This window comes from Lagopus muta, chromosome 3 (genome assembly GCF_023343835.1).
Source record: "Lagopus muta isolate bLagMut1 chromosome 3, bLagMut1 primary, whole genome shotgun sequence".
Taxonomy (NCBI): domain Eukaryota; kingdom Metazoa; phylum Chordata; class Aves; order Galliformes; family Phasianidae; genus Lagopus; species Lagopus muta.
Genome location: NC_064435.1, coordinates 20936207 through 20960906, shown reverse-complemented (window position 1 = coordinate 20960906; position 24700 = coordinate 20936207). Strand labels below are relative to the sequence as shown.

Here is a 24700-nt window from a genome sequence, read left to right as displayed (position 1 = left end):
AATAACATTTTGTGCAACGTGTTTGATGATGACTTGTTCTCCTCTTTCATCTCTACAGCCAAACACAACCGGTCTGACAACTTCTGGAGTGCCCACGCAAAGCCCTCTGATGAGCCAGCTCCTGGTGCCACAGGCGCTGCTGGGCCTGGAGGTGGGGCACCCACACCCTGTGAGCTCCAGAACAGCTTTCCATCCCCTCCTGGGCAAGGCCCCTGCATGCATCCTCACTCACAGGCTGCTTCAGAAAGCCACAACTGCACCTGTGAGGAAAGGTGTGAAGAGTTTGGTGGAAAACATGCCAAGTATTGGCAGAGGAAGATCTATGCTCCAGGCCATGGACTGGAGCTTTCCATGTCGGCTGTCATTCTAGGCTGCTGGTCACTTCCCATCTGTATGAATCTGGTTCTTACCCGCAAAACCATGGGAGGAGAAACCAAAGTGGCAAACCTAACAGAGGCAAGGAACAGAATTAAGCAAGCTTCTCGTAGCAGTCAATACAACACATTTGGAGCACACTTGATACTGTAATGCCTATTTTACCTCATCTGCTGACTTCAGGTTTAACCTGGACCATGCACAACACAAGGTCCTTGTTGATGCAGCGTGACACAACAAACTCACCTGCCCAGGGCAGCATTTTTGATTTCAGAGTGCTCAGATATCACATGGAATACTTCAGAGGTTGCTAAGGGCTATCAAAAGAGCATCTCCAGGCAGCAATAGCCAGCTGGAACACAACTTGGTTCAGGATGTTTCTTTAGCAGATTACGTGGGGAGCAGGAGACTCTGGCACAGAGACATTCTGCTCTTAGTACATAACGTGCAACAGCCCCATTATGTTGGCTCAGCTTGGAGTTGTTTGGGTTTTTTTCCCCTTAATAATTACATTAAATCTTAATTCAACATGTGAGAAAGCTAAGAAACATTTCAAATTATTTTATTTTTGGAAAATATTCTTTTTCTTTGTTCTTGCTGCCCAGCTACTTCAAAGGGCACCACAACTACATTCACACCTTGTGGTCTTGGCGTAGCCAAAAACATTATTTCAAATTTGTATTCAACTGTTGTATCCTAAGGATTTGTAATGCTGCCAGCTACATTTTCATTTGGAGACAGCTAATATCTGCCATTATTAAGCACATCCTAAGGGGGACTAAAAGCCCTCCTTCATAGAAATAGTCCCACTGTATAGACCCACAGTTGCCTAAGCGATGGCAGTTACACTGCTGCCATGCTGAAGTCTCTGCCTGCTTCTTCGAGGAGTCATACCTTGGTTGCCTTTTTATTTTTTATATGCTCTTTCTGTTACACTGAGAAAAACCTGTAAAGCAGCAAGGCAGCAAGTGAGATACAGTCATGGCTCAGAAGAAACGGGCTCCTACATGCAAATTGGTACCCATGAGAGTAATGCATAAGAAGGATTCCCCCAGTTTTCAAGTCTTGACATGAACATGGGCCCAGATCCCTTTTGCTAGCACCAGAGTTGCAGATTCTTTCCAAGTTGGCTTGATGGTCTTGAGATTGGTCAAACACCTGCAGCATTTCTGAGCCAAAATTCATAGCTTTCCTATGGCTTTTCAATGAAAAGCTGTGATGTGTATCACTTGCCATGATGCTAACTGATTGATACAATAGTACTTAAGGTACGGCATCTCCCTTTGTAAGGAAAGGACAAGCTGATTAAAAAGAAAATGGGAAGAGGAAAAGGGAAACTGGCCAGTTTAGTTTAGTGTCCACTGGTATCATAAAAAGGAAACCAAGATAAGAACAGAGACCTTTTTGAGAGCAGCCTTCAGTTCCAGTAAATTCAGCCCAGTGCTGCCCACTGATGTGGCATTTCTAACCTCAAACTGCCATTCAACCTCTTACCCCATCTTGCTTAAACTGCCTCCATTGGGGTATTTTGGAATTTACCATCAACTTTCAGAAATCCTTAAATGTAGTCACACAACTCAGCAAGACTGGAAACTAAAGGGTGATCAATCTGCCTCCATCAGGAGGGGGCTAAATATCAGAACTGTACAAGCTCACCCTACTGCACTTTTTGTGATGTGTGGGATAGAGGATTCATTTGTGTCAGACAACCTCTCTATGCTGGCTTACTTCTCAAATTGATTCAGTGAAAAGAAAAATCCATTCTGAAGTTCTCTGCAGAAGGGAAAAAAATGAAGTCCAACTCTTGCTAATTATTTTTTGGGGTGAGGAGGGCATTTCAGAAAGCACACTACAGTCCTCTGATTGCAGCAATAGGTCCAGAAAACACTGACATCCTCCTCCAGAAAACACAGATTTCAGATAGCCTTCTATCAACAGCTCATTAACCTCCCTGCCTGCAATTCTGCAGAAATTGTATCCCTTAAATACAACACTGTTGCAGACAATTCTCACTCCTTCACATCTATCCATACTAGTCTACCTCTACCTCAGACACAGTGAAGTTTATTTGCAGGTTTGGGGTCAACTCCAAAGGAACAGCAGCTGACCTATATGGAGACTGCTCCTTCCTTCAAGCACTGTAAGAGCAGAGTGTGCAAGTGCCACATGGGGCTGTGGTGTGCTACAGAATCCCATCACAAGCCTTTTATAACAACATTTCACACCTACAAAGGTACAGTATTTAAAGGGCTGTTTCTAATCAAACGCTGACAAGAGCCCAGACACCATGCTGTTAGGGATTTTAAAACCCTAGATGTGGGTCTAACTATTCTTTTTGTCTTATTCTTTTTGTTTAATGCCTAAGCTTAACAGGTAGCTATAAGATAATGCTACAAAAAAGCTGGATTCTAACTTGGTATTCTGAAAGGTCTCATCAGAAGTACAACGTACAAAAAACCATGACAATTAAATCAGTGTTTAAGGAATTTTTATTAAACGAAGAATTTTATAATCCAAATTACGTTTCTTTGCTCAGCTATCAATTCCCACTGTCAACTAAAACAGTGGTGATATTCTGAGCTTTTCCACAGTAAAGAATTACAAAATTAAAGAAAGGAATGCTTTAAATTTTTGTACTGTGCTGAAAATTCTTTTCCCCCGGGTTTATAAAACATTAATTTGTATTTTTTATTTTACTATTTTTTTTTAATTTTAAATCGATAAGTAATCTAGGACTAGCATTTGTTTTACTAGCCCCGGCATTGCTCTGTACATTGACTTCAAAGTTTCCTTTCCTTTTTTTATTCATTTTATATTTTGCAATGTTTTTCTCAATATTTAATAGTTTTTCCATGTTTAAATTTTTTTTTTTTTCTTCGGTGAAGCGAAGTTCTAGATTGTAGTTCCCGGATCTTCCTGAAAACAAAAACAGTGCTGTTAGGAGGATCTGAAATCAAAGCAGCCCCTTCCTTTCTGACATGCTTTCTGCAACTGCGTACCTGAAAACACCATGGGCTTTCAGACTATAAGTCACACCAATATTCTCTACAAGCACTGCAGAGAGGTAGGTGTCCCACTTTTTAGAGATACTGAAATAGAGTGTCTCAAGTCTGTGATGCTTGGTTAAGATAAAACAGCCTACAACTGAACAGCACACTGCACAGCCTGGCCTTAGACTAGGCACAATCCATTCTTACTGTAACAACTTGATTGCAGGTCATCTCCAAGGCCAGCACATCAAAAGCTCTAACAATTAGTAACAGTACTTTCAAATTCCATAAAGCATCATAGAGCACAAGGAGTAACATTCTTAGTTCAGCATAGACAACTATTCAGCACTTGTTATCTCCAGTGTGAAAGTATCACTAGCAAAAAACAAAACCAAAAAAACATGGGAAAAGCATGACTCGTTCTGTCTCCAGAAGGGCATCTCATGCCTGTAGAAAGGAGACCACCAAGAAAAATGGAGGCAAAGTAATCAAATTTAATAGCAGTCCTCTTCTACCACTAGCTGTAAACATGAGAAGCTCACATGCACACAAAGCCCAACCAAACTAGATGGGGCATACACTCCTATGTCATCCTCAACTCCACAGCATTTTTTACCTTTTGAAACTGTAGAATAGCACCTTTTGCTTCTTCCTGTCATGCAAGATTCAGATACTAACCTCTCAGAAGATAACCAAGAGAACATTTTAACTAACATTAAAGCTAAACCGATTAAAACATAAAATCGAGAAAATCTGTAATTTAGTTTTAATTATTGTGATTTTAAATTTTGGCATATGTAAATAAATTATCGTGTAAATAGACTATTTCATACATAAAAAAATAGGGTTAAGCATCATTTTAAGCTTACTCCCACAATTTACTCAAGTTCTTCCTGAACAACAGTACGAATAGTAGTGTCTGATAGAACTGCTCATTTTTGCAGGCATGCACCAGCTAAATTTGCTGCTAGAAACAATGCTCCCATTCTTGCTCAATACACGAGATGAAGTGCCAGCAGCATTTGCTAAACAAGAGCTGCTGAACTGAACAGAATGGAGCACAAAACTATTCTACAACTGCAACCATAGCTGCTGCTGCTTTCTGTGGCTGTAAGTGACAGACTGCCTGGAAGCTCACTGCCATGGACGAGGTACTACTGCCCTCATTAACCTACAATACTTCATTACTCGGAAAACTTACTTATTAAACACTTGGAACCCCAGTAGGGTTATTAACTGCCTTTTGAGCAGCTTCTTTAGCTTGGTGGGCTTGTAGTACGGCTACAGCTTCATCAACCTGGTAAGTAAAAAAAATATCAAAAATTAATAAAGGGAAGCTTATTTATGTTTTAGTTAAACTGGTTTGAAGTATACATACAAACAATTCCTGCATTATCAAGAAGGAAAGAATAACATCACAGTCTCAGTTCATGCTAAGTTAAATGACTGCTACCCACCAAAAGAAGATATTAGAAGTTCACATTCTGGGCCACACTCTGTTGCACTTTGCCCACTCTACTGTGCCAGCAAGAGCACCTGTTAAATCAGTGTGAAAATGACGAGGCAGAAGTCCACCTACCTTCGAACGAAGAGACTCAGGAGACTCAAGCATGTGAAGGAGTTCAGAGTTGTCAATCTCCAACAACATACCAGTGATCTTACCCGCCAGAGTAGGGTGCATGCTTTGAATAAGAGGAAATAGACGTTCACCTAGAAAGAAAAAACGTCATCAGGAGTGAGAAATCTCAGATGATGAGCACAACCTAGATTGAAGGAAAAACAGCAACGCAAGTCTCCTTGTTCCACCCTGAAAACCATTTATTCTGTATTTTAAGATTAGTAATAGAGTACTCAGCATACTTCTGCTACAAGTCATAAAGATACCATGTACATACCTAACATCTGCTTTTGTTCTTGTGGAGGGGCAGAAGCCAACATGGAAGCAGTCAAGGGTTCCTGACCTTGCACATGGACAGCAGGCTGCAAATTAATTTTACACCCTTTAGAGATTAAATTCTAGCTTATAATTAGTTGCAGCTTCAAATATCCTGTGTTACACAACTCAGCATAAACAATGCCTACACAGTCAGAAACCTGGAATACATTACATCCAAGTCAATTTAATCAAACAGAGCTGGTTCAGACTGAGCGATGCTGGAGATAAGCATCAACCGTTCCATTGTGGAGCAGTCACAAGGAAAATTCAGGTTAAGGTATCAAACTGGAAAATATAAAGTAACACAGGATCGCATCCCATCCCAGGTGAACTTGAAACATACTTAAAACCCCAAACTCTACTGGTGCCATAATGCAAAGCCTGAATTCTAGATAAACAAAGGAAACTCTTAATCATACACACCTCCACCCTTAATCTGCAGAAAACCCAGCAAAAGCATGACCAGTTCCTAAAATTACATACCTGCTGCATAGCAACCTGTGGCTGTGTATTAAGATGCTGCTGAGGATTGCGAACACCTGCAGCATATTTGTACTGTGGTACTGTGCGTACAGCAGGAGTAGCTGCAGTAGCTGCTGCTGCAGGACGTGGACCCATTGTTTGTGTTGATGTATTAGCTGAAAAGATAACAATTCAGTCGGTGAACAATTCAATCTTTAATTTAGCATGCACTGTACAAAAGTTAACCAATCAAAATGGAACACCTAATTCAGGTACTGTGTTATAGATTCATCTCAGCAGAATTGTCACATTGAAGCTTCAAAGCTAGAAGTTCACTGGTTGTCGCTTTATAGCCATAATCACTAATGAGTTGCTTTTTCCTACGTGCTATTTAAAGACATGCAAGAAAACATTCACTTTTGGTTAAGTATTGATTTAATTTCATTCTAACCTCAAAGGACGTTTGATTTCCTGAGTGCCTGCTGTCAATAGCAATCCTAAAAAAGACACTTTCATGAAGCACATGGCTAAAAAAACCCCACTGCTTTGGATGTTATCAGGGAGTTAAGACTCCAACACAATTAGATCTGGTTCGTTCAGTGACATGCAGGTTCTGGACACATGATAGTTCTGCTACTCAACAGTAAGAGCTAAAATTGTATCATCTCAGAATTTTCACATGCAGCTTCTTCTAAACACCAGGGTGACAACTGTAAGAAATGGCAGAAGCTGACATAGAGCACCATCGAAACGCACGCTAAAGGAAGTAAGAGATGGGGACCACAGCAGAAAACTGATTTTCAGTCTTTGCTGGGATAGTACTCTACACAACTACCAAAAGGAGAGACCAGCTTACCTATCTAGTAGGAGCTAGAGAAGAACTTTTGAATGTTGGAGAGATTCTGAATCATCAAAACTAAAAAGAGGTTTTATTCTTAAACGTTATTAGAAGTGAAACTCACCAACACGCTGCGTTGACATGACTCGTGGTACTTGTGAAGAAGCCGGTCTCATGGTACTAAATGGCGGTCTGGGAGCTGCCGGGCGGATAGCACCAGGCATGTTTTGGAATGCTGTGTTTTAGGAAAGATGTACTGTGTTACACACTGAGACAGTGAATGGGGGAAAGAGCTCAGAAGTAATACCATAAAATGTAGCAAAGACTCAGACTGTGGTTCCACAAAACACATATAAAATTTCAAAGGTAAAGGCTTATTGAGTTGATCACCATGGTTGGAAAAGCAAAGAAGAGACTTACGATGAGGTCTGGCACCCTGAGCAGTCCAGCGAGGACTAGGTCTAGCAAGTTGAGCAAGTTGATTAGTAGGATAGTATGCAGCACGGTTCTGAGTCTGTCAGATGCAAAAACATTATGTTACCCTGTTATCTTCAGAGGGCGTGCTGAGCAGTGACTCATCTTTCTGCTACAAAATTACAATGCTGAAATTATGAATCAATGCTAATTGTTTTATTTACTTTTAAATCTAAACAAATTACATATATAGTACTAAGCATTTGGTTACTCAGCTTTATACATACCTGTGGGATAGCTGCCATGAAGTAACCTGAAGGAGGTGCTGGTTGGTAGGGGTTGATTACTGGGTTAGGGACTGCTCTTACACTTGCCATTCTCTGCATATACTGGTTGGTGAGATGAGCTTGGCGCTCTTCTTTACGCTGGGCTAGAGCTACATATAATGGTTTAGTAGCCACAATTCTACCATTCATCTCTGTGACAGCTTTGGTGGCTTCTTCTGGTGATGAAAAGCAGACAAACCCAAATCCTTTGCTGCGTCCACCTTCCATCATGACCTGTCAGTAAGACAAAAAAAAAGCTACATCTGGCCCCATTCAACTTACACAAGCTCTTTTTTTCAGCTTATTATGCAAGTGAGACCACAGGTTTGTTTTACTGAATGGATTTTTAAAAAGAAATGTAATGTAACGACAAGCTAATTCTTTAGTGAATACAGATAAAAACCTCAGTGAGGTAAAACTGAGCACAGAAATGCACTAAAATATAAAATTTTTCTTCAGTAACATCAGTACACAGTTTATGTCAAGAAAGGCATGATGTATTTAACCTGAAATACGTAAAAATCAAGGCAACAGGTGTTCATGACTATATAATAATAGTAAGAACAACAGGTGACTGGGTCACGTTTCTCATTTCTCCCTCTCCACTCATCAATAAAAGCACAAGTCCAATCCGTAAGTTTTACCTTTGCACTAGTGATTGTACCAAATGGGGAGAATTCTTTTCGAAGACGTTCATCATCAATTCCATCATCAAGATTTTTCACATAAAGGTTTACACCCTAAGAAAATAAAAAGTTAGTTTTGAAAGCACATGACCTACATAAATCCAAAAATGAAGTTCTCTTGAATTAAAAGGGAACCTGGTATCTGGTGATCCTGTCCTGCTTCATTTGCTCAAATTTACGCTTCAGCTCCGTCTGTCTTTCCACTTTTTTCTGAGCCCGTCCAACATAGATTTGTTTCCCATTGAGCTCTTTTCCATTCATCTCATCTACAGCCTTCAGTAATAAACAAGAGGTTAGCAGTGCTTCGTATTTACCGAGATATTTGTATTCCATGTTATTTAAAACATCATATGTGCATATTTGACTACTGTAAGAGAAGCAATTCACTTATGAATGTATGCAAGACTGAAAAAAATGTACTTTTAAGACAGTACTTATTCCATCTCATGCATGGATTCTTGCACTACGAACAAATCAAACGAATTACAAAACCGTCTGTTGAAAAGCAAGCTTGATTTGTTGCCTTTATCTCTTCTGGGCTGAGTTTTTCCTCCCGATTCTATGTCCTTCCTGTCATAGTAAACTGACAGAAAGCAACCAGCTGCCAAAGAATTAAATCATACAGCACACTGGCATGCTATAGACACATACACAAATTAATAGGATCCTTGTTCCAAAGTTACTCTTCAAGGTAAAAGCAACATCACAGGGCTGACTATTTTCTTAAAGCTGTGCCAAACGTACTCATAAAACTAATAGCCTTCCTGCTGACTTTGCAGTACTGTAGTCTGAAAAAGCAATCCTTTCTGCCTTGCACTTGCACAAATGTTTTGTGCAACCAAATTAGATCCAATGATTCATTTGTGTTTTGCAGAGATGTAATAATTTACCATGCTTGTGTGTTGCACCAATGAAGAAATCCGAATTTCACTGAAATCTTCAAGCCTAGCTACAACAGGTTCTCACATTATTCAAAATGTCTCATCTTACATCAGTTCCAGCTTTCTCAGAGTATCTTAATAGGCTCCACAAATGAAGTCCTTTTGCTCATAAGACAGCATTTTAAGTGATAGAAACTATGTTCAGTTGTTTAGGAAGCAAATAGCTGGTTTTGCAGTGCCCATGAGCAAATAGGAACTCTTGATCAATTCACAAATTTCCTATGCACTCACTGAAACTTCTTATTTGGTTTTCAGTCAGAATTCCTACAATGAAGTACAAAAACTTACTTTTTGGGCATCTTCATGTCTTTCAAAACTAACGAAGCCAAAGCCCTTGGATTTTCCACTCTCATCAGTCATAACTTTCACACTTAAGGCAGGACCTAAAATGTCAATGAAATATTTTATGTTGCGTATGTTCTCTTCATCTCTTGAACACTGTTTAGAAATTTCAATATTTTATTTCTTCATTTTTACCACAAAAGATTCCTACATCAACGACAGTATCTAAGAAATGCCACCCATTAGGATAAAACTGCTGATCTGCCCAGATGCTGAACTGTAGCCTTTATGGCTGATGCCTGCCACGCTGAGTATCTTTTGTACTGCATTTTCAATCATAATGGGATAGGAATTTAACTTCAAAGTGAATCCAGTAATTTTTAATGGAAAAAAATAACATTTGAAGTGCTAGTGCTTCCACACTCTGAAAAAGGTACGAAAGGCTGGAAAAGGAGACTCTTCTATTAGCTCTACGTGCTTTGGCAAAAGGACCTCAGCTCAGCAGTTCTGAACCTTTGTAAAACTGCCATCCAAATTCAGTTGCAAGAGCTATTAGCTAAATTTGCTACCATTTCATCCACAGATATGTCAGTAGTAAAAAGTAATTTCCTGTGAATGCGACTTAAGGCTGCTACAGGATCTCATATACAAGGCTCTGCCTTGGTTTACATGACATCCACTGGAATCCAGCAAGACAGAGGAAAAAAACGATACAATAGATGTGGCCTATAGACCAGTATAAGGATCTGTGACTGGATAAAGGAAGTTTGCCACTTCCTGATTCAACAATAACACCTCAGATACATTACTAGATGTACTCCCACAATAATTCTGCCCTGCACATAACCAAGGGTCAAGACAGAACTGAACGGCTTGCTCACGGTGAAGTTACTTGCAATTTCTTAAGTCACCACAGTGCAACTAAATAAGGAAAGCACAGATACTCTGAATAAAGGTTAGTCTGCAAATCTGTGAAAAAGCAACAGGAAACTCATTTGTCATGTATCCTGTAGTGAACTCATAGCATCAATGCGTACAACAGAAAACATTTCTATTCACAACTTCAAGATTTGCAAAATCCATTAAAGAGACTACACAATATTTTCAGATCATCAGAAAGCTCTGATAGGAGGACTGTATTCTATTCCAGTTATTTAAAATTCTGTAGTGAGTATTAATTACTAGCTCAAATTCAAACTGTAATAAGGACTAACTTATTAAATAAAGCTGCAGAGAGCCATCTGATTGTTCCTATTACAAAGCACTGTACAGACACAAACTAAGTAGAAGTTCAGCGGTGTTTATATAAACTCAAAGCATAAGACATTACCAAACTTGCCAAAGAGTTCCTTAAGTCTCTCATCATCCATGTCTTCTCCAAAATTCTTGATGTAAACATTGGTGAATTCCTTTGCTCTGGCTCCAAGCTCTGCCTCACGTTCCTTGCGGGATTTAAACCTTCCAACAAATCTGATTCCAGGAGAACAGAAAAGGTGTATTAGAGAAAGATTTAAAAAATTACTTTAATCCTCTTGCATCATATTTTATTCTCACTCATTCTCATTATTCATTATAGGCATGAAATTCTTGAGATAAAATATTCAAGATAAAGCTATCAAAACCAATTTCCCTATCTTTTTCATATCGGTGCAATCTTATCGCAATTAGAACAAAAATGCTTTCAAGTTATTGGCAACACTGCTTGCTCTTGTACAGCCTTTGACATCAGGAGATGTGGACAATGGGAGAGAGTGCTAGGTAAACTGAAATTCTAGATACCAGCATAATCTCTCTGCCACACGGAAAACGTGGCAGCCTTAAAACCAGTCACTGTTTGCCAACCTAGCTTTTAAGCAGGGGATACAAACTAGCTTCCCTCACACCCTTATGTACCTTTCTAACCTCTGTCAAAGCAAAGTTTTGTTGGTTTTTTTTTTTTTTTTTTTTTTTTTCCTTCACTCACAGGGCATGGAGAAATAAATAGTGCAACTTGCTCTGCAGTCAAATACCATTGTGAATTGGCTGAGAACACTAAAGGTCAAAAACGTAACACTCCACACTACAAAGAACTCCTCTAACACAGAAATTACAAGGCTAATGCTGATTTCTGATTATTATTCCAAATGCCATAATGATCACTCAGCTGCGAGGCAGCCATCCGCTAGTCCGACCTAGTTATCACTGATCAATAACCTAATAATCTGTTTTTTCACTACAGCATAAGAGTAGCTATGGTTTTCAAAACATTGCTTCCTTAAGTTTTGTTTCCTACTCCTGTTCCTTAGGGTATCTATTAACACACACTCATAAAAACATTTTGTATAATCAGACTACTGTTCAAGATTGAATAGCTTGTTCAGAATACCCCATGGGCTACACTTCATCTGGGATCAGTAGCATCATAAAAAAAGTTTCCCAAATCTTCATCAGAGCATCGGCTCATAAGAGAACTGATAGAACTTTTTTTCTTCTCTAGGAAGAGTTTTCTGAACTTATTCTGCCTTAAAGTAGGTAACACAGCTCCTACTATTCCCAGTGCTCAAATTCTAAATCCTCTTTAGAACAGAAGTGTTTAGAACAACTTGCCTTTTCTAAGTAAGCTTTGAGATATGTGTCTACTGTAACTTGAATTCAGCCTGTTGATCCCCAACAACGTACTTATGTACTTACACTTTGCGGTCATTAAGCAGCATACCATTCATTTTCTCAATAGCTCTTTCTGCAGCTTCTTGTGTCTCAAAATGTACAAATCCATAACCCTTGGATCCATTTTCATCACATACCACCTATTAAAGAAAAACTTTGTTGTAATAACCATGGAATGCTTCCCGCATAATTTGAATTCTTTTTTTTAATGTCAAATCGTTAAATGCACCCATAACTTGTCACTAACCTTACAAGAAAGGATGTTTCCAAAAGCAGAAAAAGTGTCATACAAAGCTTTGTTATCAATTGATTTGTCCAAGTTTTTGATGAAGATGTTTCCAACGCCACTTTTGCGTAGAGATGGATCACGCTGGGACCACATAATGCGCACCGGTTTGCCTTTAATGACATCAAAATTCATAGTATCCAAAGCTCGTTCAGCTGGAAAAGAACCATGGAATTAGTGGGAAATACTAAAGTTACTGAAATAAGCACAAAAAAAGCATTTTAAATACAATCCTTCAGAAAATTTCAGCTGGACCACAGCCATCAAGATGCAAACCCAAACTTTCAATGCAAACAAAATCCTCTCTTTTAGGCAAGTAAAAATTGGCAAGTATCTCCTCTGCTAAGGCTGCACAGAAGAAAAAGGAAGGCACGCAGGTCAGCTGGGTAAACAGAAGAAATCCCAGTAGCAGTAGTGACTGTACCCCGCTATGCAAAGGAGGGACTTTCATGGAGGAAAATGAATCAAATGGCAATTCTGACCCATTTCCAAAGGAGGAAAGGTTTGAACATCTGTGAAATTCAGCTGACCATCCCTAGACCACGTGTATATCATACCAATAAAAACGTTTCTGGGGGTACAACATATGCCTACACCGGGCCTTTTGCCAGCATTAACACAGCAATGCCTAAGTCACCAACATCCCCATAAACTGACAGAATTGCACTGCCAGGTGCAGTTCAAGCAACTGTTTCACACAGCACTTCAGTAACAAAAATATCTGTGATGGACTTCCAGGCCAGGGACAGTTCAGAGAGATGTAAAACTAGTATTCAACTTAGAAAAGTCTCAAAAAACATACATTAAAAGCTCACAATTAAATACACACAAGGTCAAAGAAGGAGCAAGCATTGAAACAGCACAATGCAGTAGCATGAACCAGCTTTTGTTACTCCAATGGAGCAGCTTTTCCAGTGGAACTCCTTAACTAACTTTTCAAAGTCTGAATTTAAGGCCTCAGTATACTTAGGCAGGGAACTTGTCAAGACATCCTCAGTTTTCTTACGTCCTTTCAAAGCAACGACACACGTCTGTGATCATTTAAGTCAACAAGGTATTTATGCAAGAAAGAAACAGCTCTAATTTACGGCAGAGCTCATCTCCTACGCAAGCTCTTTTTAATTTTTGTTCTTGTCTGGAAGAACATGGGAAAAAGTTCTGATATACACCTGAAGTCATATCCATCTGCACCAACTCATTTCACTGCCATCTGCGTACAGGAGAGCACTGAGATGTTAACGAGACTGAAATAATTTTGTATTAATTTAAAGAAAGACTGTAACCATGTCAGTTATTTGCTTTTCTTAGAAGCACCAAAGGCCAGCCACACTGTCAATCTCTCTTTTCCATGAAGTGCTGCTCACGTATCTGGCTTTGTTACCGAACACCATGGCCAAGAAAACATGCAATCAGCCTCTGGTTAGCTGGTACACTGCGTTATCGCCTTCCTTGCCATGTTTCAGATTACAAGTGAATTTTAAGATTATATTTCCTGAAAGACATCTGTGAAGGATAACCAGGTAAATAGCTGTTTTATTGTTAAAAACGCCAATTGATACTGTTACCATATTCACATGACTGTAGCAAGATAACTGATTTAGAGCCAAAATGACAGAAATGTAAGCATCATCAATCTTTATACACCAATGAAGATATCACAAACTTTACTACAAGTAAAGCAGGAGGGAAAAGCCAGCCTAAGTCACTGATTTTGGGAAATGGAATGCACCAGAGCACTTTAAATTACTAAAAAACCCGATAAACAAAATCAACTGTGGACATCAGGACATGCTGCAGAAGAACCATCTAACACCGGCCTTGCCCTGGAAGTCATTAGAACTATTACTGCCGACACCAGCAAAAGTGCCAGTAATAAACAGCTCATTATTTCCAGAAGTAGCAACAGGACTTGCTTTTACTAGAAAATAGGCTTTTCCAATTTGTGCTAATTGCTTCTAGAATAATCCTGACACTTCTCAAGAATGTGCGTTCCCAGACACATTTCCCAAAGACCCAGACATCTGATTCCAAGCAAGGGAGTCCTTCCCCGCCTGTAACAGCCTGCTCTGCGCTAACAGCCAGCTGTATCTTAGCCTGATACAAGTTATCCAGAACAAGGACAGCATGGCAACTCCACTCCTCCTTTTCTCTGGAGCACATGGCCAAGGAACCTCAAGACTTCTGCTTAACCAGCACCACACTGCCACACCAACATATACTTTAAAACATCACTTGAGTATTTTGCACAATTTACTAGGTATAAAGTACTCTCATCAAAATCTGTAAGCAGTACAATTGGCTTGCTTCTTTGCATTTCAGCTGGCTGCTACAGAAGTCTGTTCTGGTTTGCAGGGGACAATCCCATTCAGCAGTTCACTGGTGACATGAGACACACCTACCTACGCTATGCTTCTGCTGATGCTGCCCAGCTTTACGCAATGAGTCAGGGCTCACTTCAGTCACAGCAACTGGCTGGTCAACTTCAGAGTAACTTCACGAACACACAGAAAACATGCTCAGCACTGAGCTGCACTGTATCTACTCAGGTATAGCTATAAAATAATATAATAAAGCTCTGGAAATGCAGCCACTGACAAACTGAAGGTAAAGTGCTCAGAAATAGGTATAGTTCAGTGATGAAATGACGTTTCCTGGGCTTTACTCTGGACAATGACTCAAATTCAGAGAAGTCACAACTGTGAAATGCGTGCATACCTCACAAGTGTGTCATCAGCCTAAGGAGCTTGGGGAAGAGCTGTGAGATCCCTAGTTCAGACAGCTGCTAACTCAAATGCGCCTTCCAATACCTTCCTAAGCCCCAGCTAGTAGTTACCAGCTGCTTAATGAGCACAGTCTGGAGTGTAGCTAAAAATTAGGCTAAACCAGGAGAAGGCAGCAAGCATGGAATTAAAAGGAAAACAGTATGATGACAGGAGTAACCTTTTCTCCTCAGAGTTGCTATTTCAAGGCTTCAGAAAGTGGGTTGTGTGCCCAGCAGACATTTTCTAGGTATTTGTCAAGAACATCAAATTCTAAACTCACTGCAAAACTATAATCATGCTATCACTGCAGTGCACCTTAAGTAAGAGCCTCCAGGTAGTTGGGGTGCACGGAGGGCAAGATTTGGACACCTCCACCACAAAGCTAGAAAATTACCTAAAAATGTGAAGTAACAGCCTTTTCATAAGAGGTCTGCTCTCATATTCTGTCTGCAAGCACTGCTCAGGTGAAAAGCTCCATTGACTCCCACATGCAACAAATGATAAAATAAGTCACAAAGCTTGGGGCTGTTCAGCTAACCACAAAGGTGAGGCCTGTTTTACAGAGCTCTGTCATTACTGAGGAGGAAAAGCATGTGGAACACCCTCAGCTTCTGCCCTGACATTATCATACCACAGTGCTGAACTGTGCTGACCCCCCATTTTCTTTTTGAGTGACCTGCATCGTAACTTTTTAATGACTAAAAGCAACGTGCAGCAGGGCAAGCATTCAGATTCCATGATTCTGAGCACTGTCTGGGCAGATGAAAAGCTCTATGAAGTCAGAGAGCTGAGAACAACTGAAACCTTTCATGGAAGGGGGTAACTTTTACTCCACTCCTCCCACCCCAATATCATCAGGGCATCAGAAGTCCCATCCCTGATGGCAGCTGCGTGCTGAAGCCAATTCCGACGGGCAGACAATTCAAGTGCCTGAAAAGTTTGTAACTCAGACCTCTCACTCTCTTATGCTTGAAAATAAAATCACAAATAATGGAAAGCTGCTTAGTTGACAGTATTTGAAAGCGAGAGTGCTCTAGCTGGCCAAATTCTCTCTCGTAATTGGATTCCATAGAACTTTACATGGATCAGATGTGGCCCTTTATAGGAACGCCCTGGCACGCTGAACTTGGCAGAGATGCGTCCAGAGCGAAACGGGAACTTTCCTTACTGATATAACTTCAGAGAAACGGGAGCACCGCACGACGAGCTAGTTCAGGAGAGGAAGCAAGGCGCCAAGCAGTTGTCAGCGTGCGGCGGGGCGGGCCGGGATGCGGCAGGGCCGGGAGGCCGAGCAGCTCCCCGCTCCCACACGTGACGGGCCGCCACAGCGCCGACGCATCGCTCCGGCCTGCGCCGGGGCCGGGCCGCGCGGCACCCGATGGGCCGCCCGCTTCCCGCCGCCTCCCCCGCCCCAGCCCCGTTCGTGCCGCAGCCACGGCCGTTACGGGCGGCCGGCGCTCCCCGCCCCCCGCCACCCGAGGCCCCGCCGCTCCCCGAGGCCGCCGCGCCGGGCCCCGCGCGTTCCCCTTTCGCTTCCCGGCAGCGCCGCCCCCCCGCCCGCCACGAGGCGCGGACGGCCCCAGGCCGCGCGGCGGCACCAACTTCCCGGCCTCGCTCCCCGCCCGGCGGAGCCCCACCCCGCGCCCGGGGAAAATGGACGCGGCGGCCGGGCCGGGCGAGAGGGGGGAGGGAAGGGGGGGGCGGGGTAACATGGCTCCGCGGCCGGGCCGGGCGCTCGCTCACCGTCGGCGGGCTGCTGGAAGTTGACGTAGGCGTAGCCGAGGGAGCGCCGGGTGATCATGTCCCTGCAGACGCGGATGGAGAGGATGGGCCCGGCGGGGCTGAACTTCTCGTAGAGCATGGCCTCGGTCACGTCGGGGTGCAGGTCCCCCACGTAGAGGGAGGCCATGGGGTAGCTCGGGGCGCTGGGGTTCATCCTGCCGCCGTCTCCCGACGCGGGAGGGCAAGGGGGAGGCGCTGGCGAGGCGAGGGGGCCGCGGCGGATGGGCGCTCCGTCGGGGCAGCGGCCGGCGGGAGGCGACGGCGGCGCCGGGGGATCTCCGGAGGCGGATTCGAAACTTAACGGCTGCGGGCGGCGGCGGAGCGGCGGGGCGGGCGCTCCGAGCCGGGCCTGGCGGTGCGATGCGGTGCGGCGGGGTCGGGCGGGCTGCTCGGTGTCTCCTCTCGGCTGCGCCGGGTCCGGGACTTCGCTTCACCGGGTTCTTTTATATCAAACCGGCCGGTTGCAGGAGGTCGTCGGGAGGTGGAAGGAAGGGAGGCTTATTTTTTTTTAAAAAGGTTTTTTTAAGATTTTTTGATTTTTTTTGGCTTTTTTAGTATTTTTAGTAATAAATGGTGCGGCGGGGCCGGGCCGGCGTGTCCGGGTGTCCGGAGCACACGCACTGCGCACACAGCTCCGACGGCGGCCGGGGGACAAGGGGGAGGCCGCCGCCCCGGCCGCGCACTATATATACCCGCCCCGCCCCCACCCGCCCCCACCGCTCCGCACGCCACGCACCGACGGCGCGCACGACGCATGCGCCGCCGCGGGGGGAGGCGGGCGGCCGCGGGGGGCGCCGGCCCACGCGCACGCGCAGCGGCCGCGGGGGAAGAGGCCGAGAGGGAAGGCGCCTGCGCCTCGCGACGTCACCGGGGGCGGTGGGGGCTCGGCGGCAGAGCGCACGCGCCGACGGCGGAGCACATGTGCGCAGCGGGGGTGGGGCGGTGGGAGCCGGCCGAGCGCCACGCGCACGCGCGAGGGTCGAGCAGGAGGGGTTTAGCGGCGAGGCGCGTGCGCCGCGTCGCGCCCCGCCCCGCGCGTGCCTGGGGCCGTCCGCGCGGGGAGAAGGCGAGGGAGGGCGCGCGCGCGCGGGAGGGCAAAGAAGGTCGCGTGCCGGCCGGAAAGGGACGGCCCGGCGCATGCGCGGCAGCGGCTCCTTCCGCCACCGGGGGAGGAGGGCGGGGTGCGGTGTAGGGGGCTCTGACGTCGTGTGGCAGCGGGCGGGGTTTGTAACGGCCTCGGGGCCGCCGCAGCGGAGGTTGCGGGTCGCGCCTGGCTCCTCGGCGGTCATTGCACTGAGCTTCGGGGCTTTGGCGGTCCTCAGGTTAAAGCAGCTGTGCTGGGGGTACGAGAACGTCCTGTGTGGTTTTTGTCCGTTCTTTGCACCTGAAAGGCTTGTCGTGAAAATGGCAATGCTTTCTGTGCGTTTTTGCGCTGCTAACTCAGGAGTGCTGGTTCTTAGAAAAGAATGCAGTCAGCTCTGCCTCGTTGTGCTAAAATCACGAGTGCACATACAAGGCCAGCGGCCGTCCTGCATTTGTGAGAGCCTTGGGTAGTGCGGTTTTTTAATCTGTAATATAGTTGTTGAATAAAAGTTCAGCAGAAGGAGGAAGCACTGCCTCTTGTCTCATTCTGCCACCAGCATTATCACCGTCTCAGGCTGCAGGTTCCTCTTGCACCAGCACTGTGGCTCTGCTCCTTGTGGCCCCAGCCCACGGCTGGGCCTGCATCACTCGTGCCTCCCAGCAGCAGCCTTTGCTCACCTCCTGCCCACAGAGCTGTCGGTGCTGTTAAGGTGAGGCTCTGCATCGAGGTGTCTGATGTGAACTCGCCCTTGGCTGCTGGCCCTGCCATAGCAGTGGTTGATTCTGTCAGTAAGGCAGACGGTGTCAGCAGCACCTTTCAGCATGGTTGGATGCGTTAGAATTTAAACTCCGATTTTTCCAGTAAAAAAACGCATTCATCAGTTTATGTTCTGGTTTGTAATGCCCTCCCTAGGATGTGCTGTGTACTGTTCCATTCCTGCTGCTTCTTTTTCACCATGTCTAATTTCCCCATGATTTCTCTCTCACTGATACTTGGGGTTTATTCTTTCATGTTTCTTCCTGCCTACACATCTGTCCTCAGCTCTCCTGGATGGCAGCAGACATTGGAGTTTTTTGACACTGAATGCTATTAGGGAAGTTAAGATACCCATCTTAACCTCAGATGGATATCTGGCAAAGTTCAAATTATAGTTCAAAAGCACTGGAGCTTTCTAGTTAAATAGTTCTTCTACTACTTCTTTCACCAAAATAATATGCTTCTTGTCTTTGTGGGTTACGTTCATGCAGTTTTGACTTGAAACAGGGACGTAACCATTAATAAAAGTATTGCTGTCTTCACACCCTACTGCCCTATGATGACATAAATTGTTAAACTGGAAATGTGAGTTTTCCTTTATAAGAGAAAAAAGCTTCATGATAGGAAGTAGGTAAGTTGGGCGGTGCCCAGAACAATTGTCCTGTCCTCCTGTAACAAAAACATTTACCTTACTTTTCAAGATGTGGCCTAGGTGTTTTAAAGCAAGAAGAAAGGATGCTTTTGTGGCTGGGACACTAAGTTTGAACTGAGGTCTAGATTCTGTTGCTGGCAAATTGTGCTGGTCATTTAGGAGTCAGTCTTGTAGAGGACTTGGAAGATTACACACTGTGTCCTGCCGCTGCTCCCCCAGAGCTGCAGTTTAGAGCCCCAACTGAGAGCCAGGCTGAGGAACGTAACCTGGCAGGAAGGCCCTGGGTGGTGCTGCCTGCTCTGCCCTTCTTGGACTCTCCAAGATCCATTTTTGTTCTGCTACTCTGCAGTTCTACATGTTCTCGGGTGGAAGCTCCTGTAGCACATTTGTCTCATCAGCTGGGCTTCCATTGCAGGTGTTACACATGCACAACTGAGCCTAGAGTTGGTCCTCTTTATAGAAACGACTTTTTTGAAACCACAGGCTTGGGATGTGGCTACAAGATGTAATTCAGTGCTTGATAGCTTTCAGAGGATCCAAGCCCAAACAGGAATTGAATGAGGGGTAATAATTTCTTTATTACAAATCTTTGAAGTATTTCACAATCCAGATAGTAGGACTTTCCTACTTTGGGTACATTGTCTCCTTTCAGCTAAAGGTTTGTAGAAAATAGAAAAATGATCAAACTTCATTATTTTTCACTAAGAGCAATTGATTAATAATTACAACTAGCAGGATACCTGTTTTCTAAAGTGTTCTACAGACGTTGGGTAAAGATCCCTTGTAACTCAGAGCTCTACACAGATACAAGAATCGTACTTCTCTGCCAACAGTATTACTACTTGTGAATGTGATTGTATTTATTCTGGTTTATCATGGAAATGTGGAATTATTGAGATGTGTTCAGACCTTGATGAATTTCTTCTTCATTGCCTAGAAATTAGGGCTTTTTGATGTATGGTGGATTGCACTGAGCTGGTTGGAAGTGATGCAAATCCAGCTTTGTAGTTAGCTAAAGGAAGCATTTTTAAGTTGTACCTGAGAAGTGCTAATACTGAAGAGCAATACCTCTTAAAATTGGCACAGTTGCTATTTGATTTGGAAAAAAGTTTCATTGTTCAGAATCTGCATGCTGTGTTGCTGGGTTGAGGAACTGCGTGATCTCTTTCTCATCTCAGCATTTTCCTTCTCAGTTTAGCTGCATTGTAACGCTGCGTGCTAACATTGCGTTGTGAAAGCTAAAACCTTGATGCTCTGTGTCAAAGAGATAAGGAAGAACGCGTACCTTTAGAAGGGGAGCGCTGCTTTCTTTAAACTGAGGGCCTGCTTGATAATGCTGTTTGCTTTTGGTAGCTAACTTCGTCCAGATATGCTTCCAGTACTGAGATAAACTTCTAAGCAGGGTCCCAAATTCTGAGTATTTTGTTTAATTAAAAAAAAAAAAAAAAAAAAAAAAAGTAAAATGGAAAGCTAGATCTAAACTTCATAGCTGTGTCTTTTGGATCTTCTTGGGGATGGGCAAGAGCACATTTGCAGTTTTATTTTAGTAACAGTTTAATAAGCAATCTTCTCTCACATAAAGAACCATTTCCTTTACTGAAACAGTGAAGGAGAAGTCATTTTTGCAGAGAAAAGAGAACAAAGGTAGCATCATCATTCTCAGGCAGCCTTGACATAAGGGAGGTGGTTAATAATGGTGTAATGTGCCTGAAGCAAACAAAGCAGCAGGTTTGTGTAGTGGCAGTTGTTTCTCCAGTGCAAAGTGCAGCTGAGGGAATGGGAAGGTGCTGAGTACGGTCAGAAATAGTGCAGCAGTTTTCCCCTCATGTCTCAGGAGTGTGCTCTGCCTCCCACACCTCACTTGAAGAGAGCCTTGGCATGCACTGTCATCGTCGGAAGGACAGATGGACAGAGGAGGAGGTGCTGGAGCAGAGTCTGGGTGCAGAGCTGTGCTGGGAAGGCCCTGTCTGGAGGCTCAGCTGCTCTGGATCAGGACTGCTTAACTGAGGGGCATGCTCCCTTCATCAGCAGTTACAGCATTTCTCCCTAAAGAGCCAAAGTACTTGAAGCAAATATATTTGAGCATTATGCTGCTGTTCTGAGTACCCTCAAAGTGCCTCACAGTGACTGGTAATTGCTGTGCACTTCTGGAAACAGCAACATTACCATACTTCTATGCAAACATCTACTTTCTGACAGATTCTTAAAGATACAGAATGAAGGAGAAAAAAAAAAGCCGGGCAGGAAGGAAGCCTGGTAAGTGTCCTAGTCCATTATCTGCCCAGTGAGGATACTATGTCACCCCTGACCAAGATTTTTCAGGCATTTTCATAGATATCCTCAAAGGATGGCAGTTCAGTAATCTCCAAGGATCGCTGTTCCAGCATTACACTCTTCTTAGCTTGGAAATGTTTTTCCTAATGTCTGACCTAAGTTCCTGTTCTTGCAGTTTCTTCTCATTTTATTCCCAGTGGAAGTGCAGGACATTTTCTTTTTTTTTTTTTTTTTTTTTTTTTTCTCCTTTCAACTACTTTTTTCCTAACAAAGTCATGTCTCTCTGCAGGGCCTGTGCTGGGGTCATTTATCCTGGTTCTGTGGAGCTGGCTCAGTAAGTGGGTCAGGCCAGAATGAGTTCTGGCATGATCAGATAATGTGTTTCAGATGGGCATTGCTGAATGAGCATGTATGTGTTATAACTTTGTGCCAGCATGTGTGCTGGAGTCTGCTGCTCCCTTTTCCAGGGCAAGTCACAACAGCTTGGTCGTGTGCTCAACATGGGCATGATGGTGTGCTGGACTTTCTTTGCTTGCAGGGATTTTGCATGTGTATTCCCTTTGCAGAAGGCTGATGGTAGTGGCATGAAGATGTGGTACCTAAGAGAAAAAATGGATTTTTTCTGCAGCTGGCCAAGTAAAGGTCTACAGTGATGTGAGATTGTCCGTATGCAGGGCATAGATCTGTGTTTCTTATTCCTTGGGCATTGCTTACCTGTAAACATTTATCACAGGTCTCACTCCAAGCCCTTCAGCCGTTTGTTGTAGTCCTGCAACTTTGGAATCAGTAGCCCAGCCTGCAGCTGGTACTGAAATGTCAGCCTGCAGCTCCTCTAGCAGAGCCCTGCAAGCCCCAACAGCCCACAGCTAACTGTCTCAGTTCACACAGGGAGACAAAGAGAAGCATGAGGACTGGAAGTGATGTATGAAGTGGCAAAATGAGATGGTACCCGGATTCCGGATCTGTGTGAAGCCAAGGTAGGGAGATGAACAAGATGGAGTAGTGACAAGATGGCCACTCTGGACCATCTCTGTTCATGGCCATTTGCTTGCTGAGCTCCTTTGTCCTGCTGCTAGGGCACCTCCTGTGCTTTGCCTACTTTTTCAAATCATTATATCAGTTGCAGAAGAGTCCAGGCAAATCTCTGCTGTAAGATTCAGGTGTGAGACCTGAGCTCTGAGGAAGGAGAAGACCTGCTATAGCAAGTACCTGGAGAGAAGGTTCAAGTAGAGGATCAAAGGGCTCTGTTTGAGGAAAGCTGATGACATCAGAGTAAAGAGGCAGGTGGAGAGCAAGAAGGAACAGATTACAAAAGCTCCCAGGTAGTTGGACTAGGCACCTTGAAGCCCTGGCCTAGACAGAACCTGCATAAAACCTGCTTTGAGGTCAACCCATCACAATTGTTTGGACAAATCTAATCCACCATGAGGAGTTTACATCAATTCATGCTTCACATCACACACTGCTTTTAACCCAGTTTGTGGACACTAAAGATCAATTTATTTTATCATTAATCCCTCATTTGAGAAAGGAGCCAGCCAGCTTGCCCATAGCATGACATGAATTTCTGGGCAAAGCTGACCCCTTCTCCCCACCACAGCGGAGTTTTTCTCTCAGTTTGAAGGGATCACACTGCAATTAATAACTGCTTTATAGTACAGCTCTGACCTGTCAGAGGTGGGAAGTAGGCTTCTGCCTTTGTGTTTTGTAACTTCAGGTGTATTTTGTGGTGTCATTCAGTGCATTTTGGATTAGAGCTGGGAACACAGTGTGGCCAAACCCAGCCTTTTTGGAGTAGGCCTGTGCAGCCATCCTTTAGAAGGCACTGAGTGAACACTGGTTGTTTCACCAGCACCTGAATGTACGCAGTGGCTTGCTGCCACCAAGGGAAGGGCTGTTCCCATCTCCTTCTCCTTTCCTTTCTGCTTTTCCCCCTTCTTCAGACCACACAATCCCAACTAAATTCCTCTGAAGGGTTTTGTTTGTTTGTATTTGCAGTGAGTTAGTTTGGGTGTCTCAGTGGCCTAGGTCTGCTCACAGAGCCACAGATAAGCAGCAGGGTGTGAGGCCCGGGTACAAAGGGAGTGTGCTGCAGCCTTGATAACATGTTAATTGGCCTTATGGCCTTCTGTGAAGCTCTTGGGAGCACAGTTCTGGAGGAATAATTACTAGTTGTTCTGCGGCTCTGTTTTACCCAAAAGGAAAAGGAGAGAAAAAAGGGCAGAGTATTGGTGAGAGGGCTGAAGAGCGATGACGTGTCTGGAGAGGTTGGGACCTGGGCCTGAGAAGAGGTCTGATGAAAAGAAGATGTCAAAAGGGGAGAGCAGACCCTCCTCTGGAGCATGAGGCACTTCATGAGAGCCCTGAGAGATACCTGAAGCAGGAGTTGGCATCTATCATATGCTGACAAAACAAGGCCCAGCTGCTGCGGGAAGTTCATGGGGGGTCTGTGGCCTTCCTGAAAACCTAAATCCAGCCGCCACTGCCACTTCGTTGTCAGCACTGGATAAAACATTTTTGTGTCTTTTAAGGGCATCAGCTTTGCCTGGCAGAGACTCCCATAGCTGCTCCATGCCTCTTTCTAGGTCAGCTTCCTTCTTCTTGGGTTTCATGCAAGTCTGCTCAGAAGTAAAGCCAGGAAGAGGTGAGCTAGGCTGCAGTAAAGCAAGACTTCTCCTCTTCACCCAGATAACTACAGCATCTGGGCCAAGGGCCCATGCTGGCCATTTATCCTCTGGTATCCTTGGCCCCTCAGCAACTTCTTCCCACTGAACATATCCTGCTCCTCCGGTGCAGCCTCAAACCTGGAAGGGCAGGTCACACAAAAATTAGGTAAGACACCTTCTCTGATAGGAAGAAGGTAGAAGAAGACTTCTTATGGAAGAGGATTACGCCTTATCCCAGCACTATAGCTTTAGCTCAAAGTAAGGGCTTTAAAAACCAACTAAGGGCAAACTGTTCCATCATGGTCCTACTGCTGCTTGAAATAGAACATTAACCATTAAACTGCCAGTGGTATTTAATTGCAGTATATATATAGCACAGGTATAGTTAAAACTGGAGAGAGTAGAAAATAAAAAAATAACAGATACTCAATCTGTAATGCCCAAAGTTATCCGAAGAAAATGTGTAGCATGAACACAGTAAGAAGCACTGTCATAGAATCATAGAATCACCAAGGGTTGGAAAAGATCTCCAAGACCATCCA

At 44.1% G+C, this 24700-nt stretch overlaps 1 protein-coding gene across 1 annotated transcript; it reads right to left on the bottom strand.

The window, feature by feature from the left end:
- Positions 1 to 2846: 2846 nt before the first annotated feature.
- On the bottom strand, positions 2847 to 17396 carry PABPC1 (poly(A) binding protein cytoplasmic 1). The gene is made up of 15 exons (XM_048940081.1): positions 16688 to 17396; positions 12144 to 12337; positions 11921 to 12036; positions 10581 to 10720; positions 9257 to 9351; positions 8163 to 8300; positions 7986 to 8081; positions 7303 to 7575; positions 7022 to 7115; positions 6726 to 6836; positions 5785 to 5939; positions 5261 to 5345; positions 4945 to 5075; positions 4567 to 4662; positions 2847 to 3291 (listed from the first exon to the last, which is right to left on the bottom strand). The coding sequence occupies exons 1-14, from the start codon at positions 16878 to 16880 to the stop codon at positions 4570 to 4572; spliced, it is 1914 nt and encodes a 637-aa protein (XP_048796038.1). The 5' UTR covers positions 16881 to 17396; the 3' UTR covers positions 2847 to 3291; positions 4567 to 4569.
- Between the last annotated feature and the right edge of the window lie 7304 nt (positions 17397 to 24700).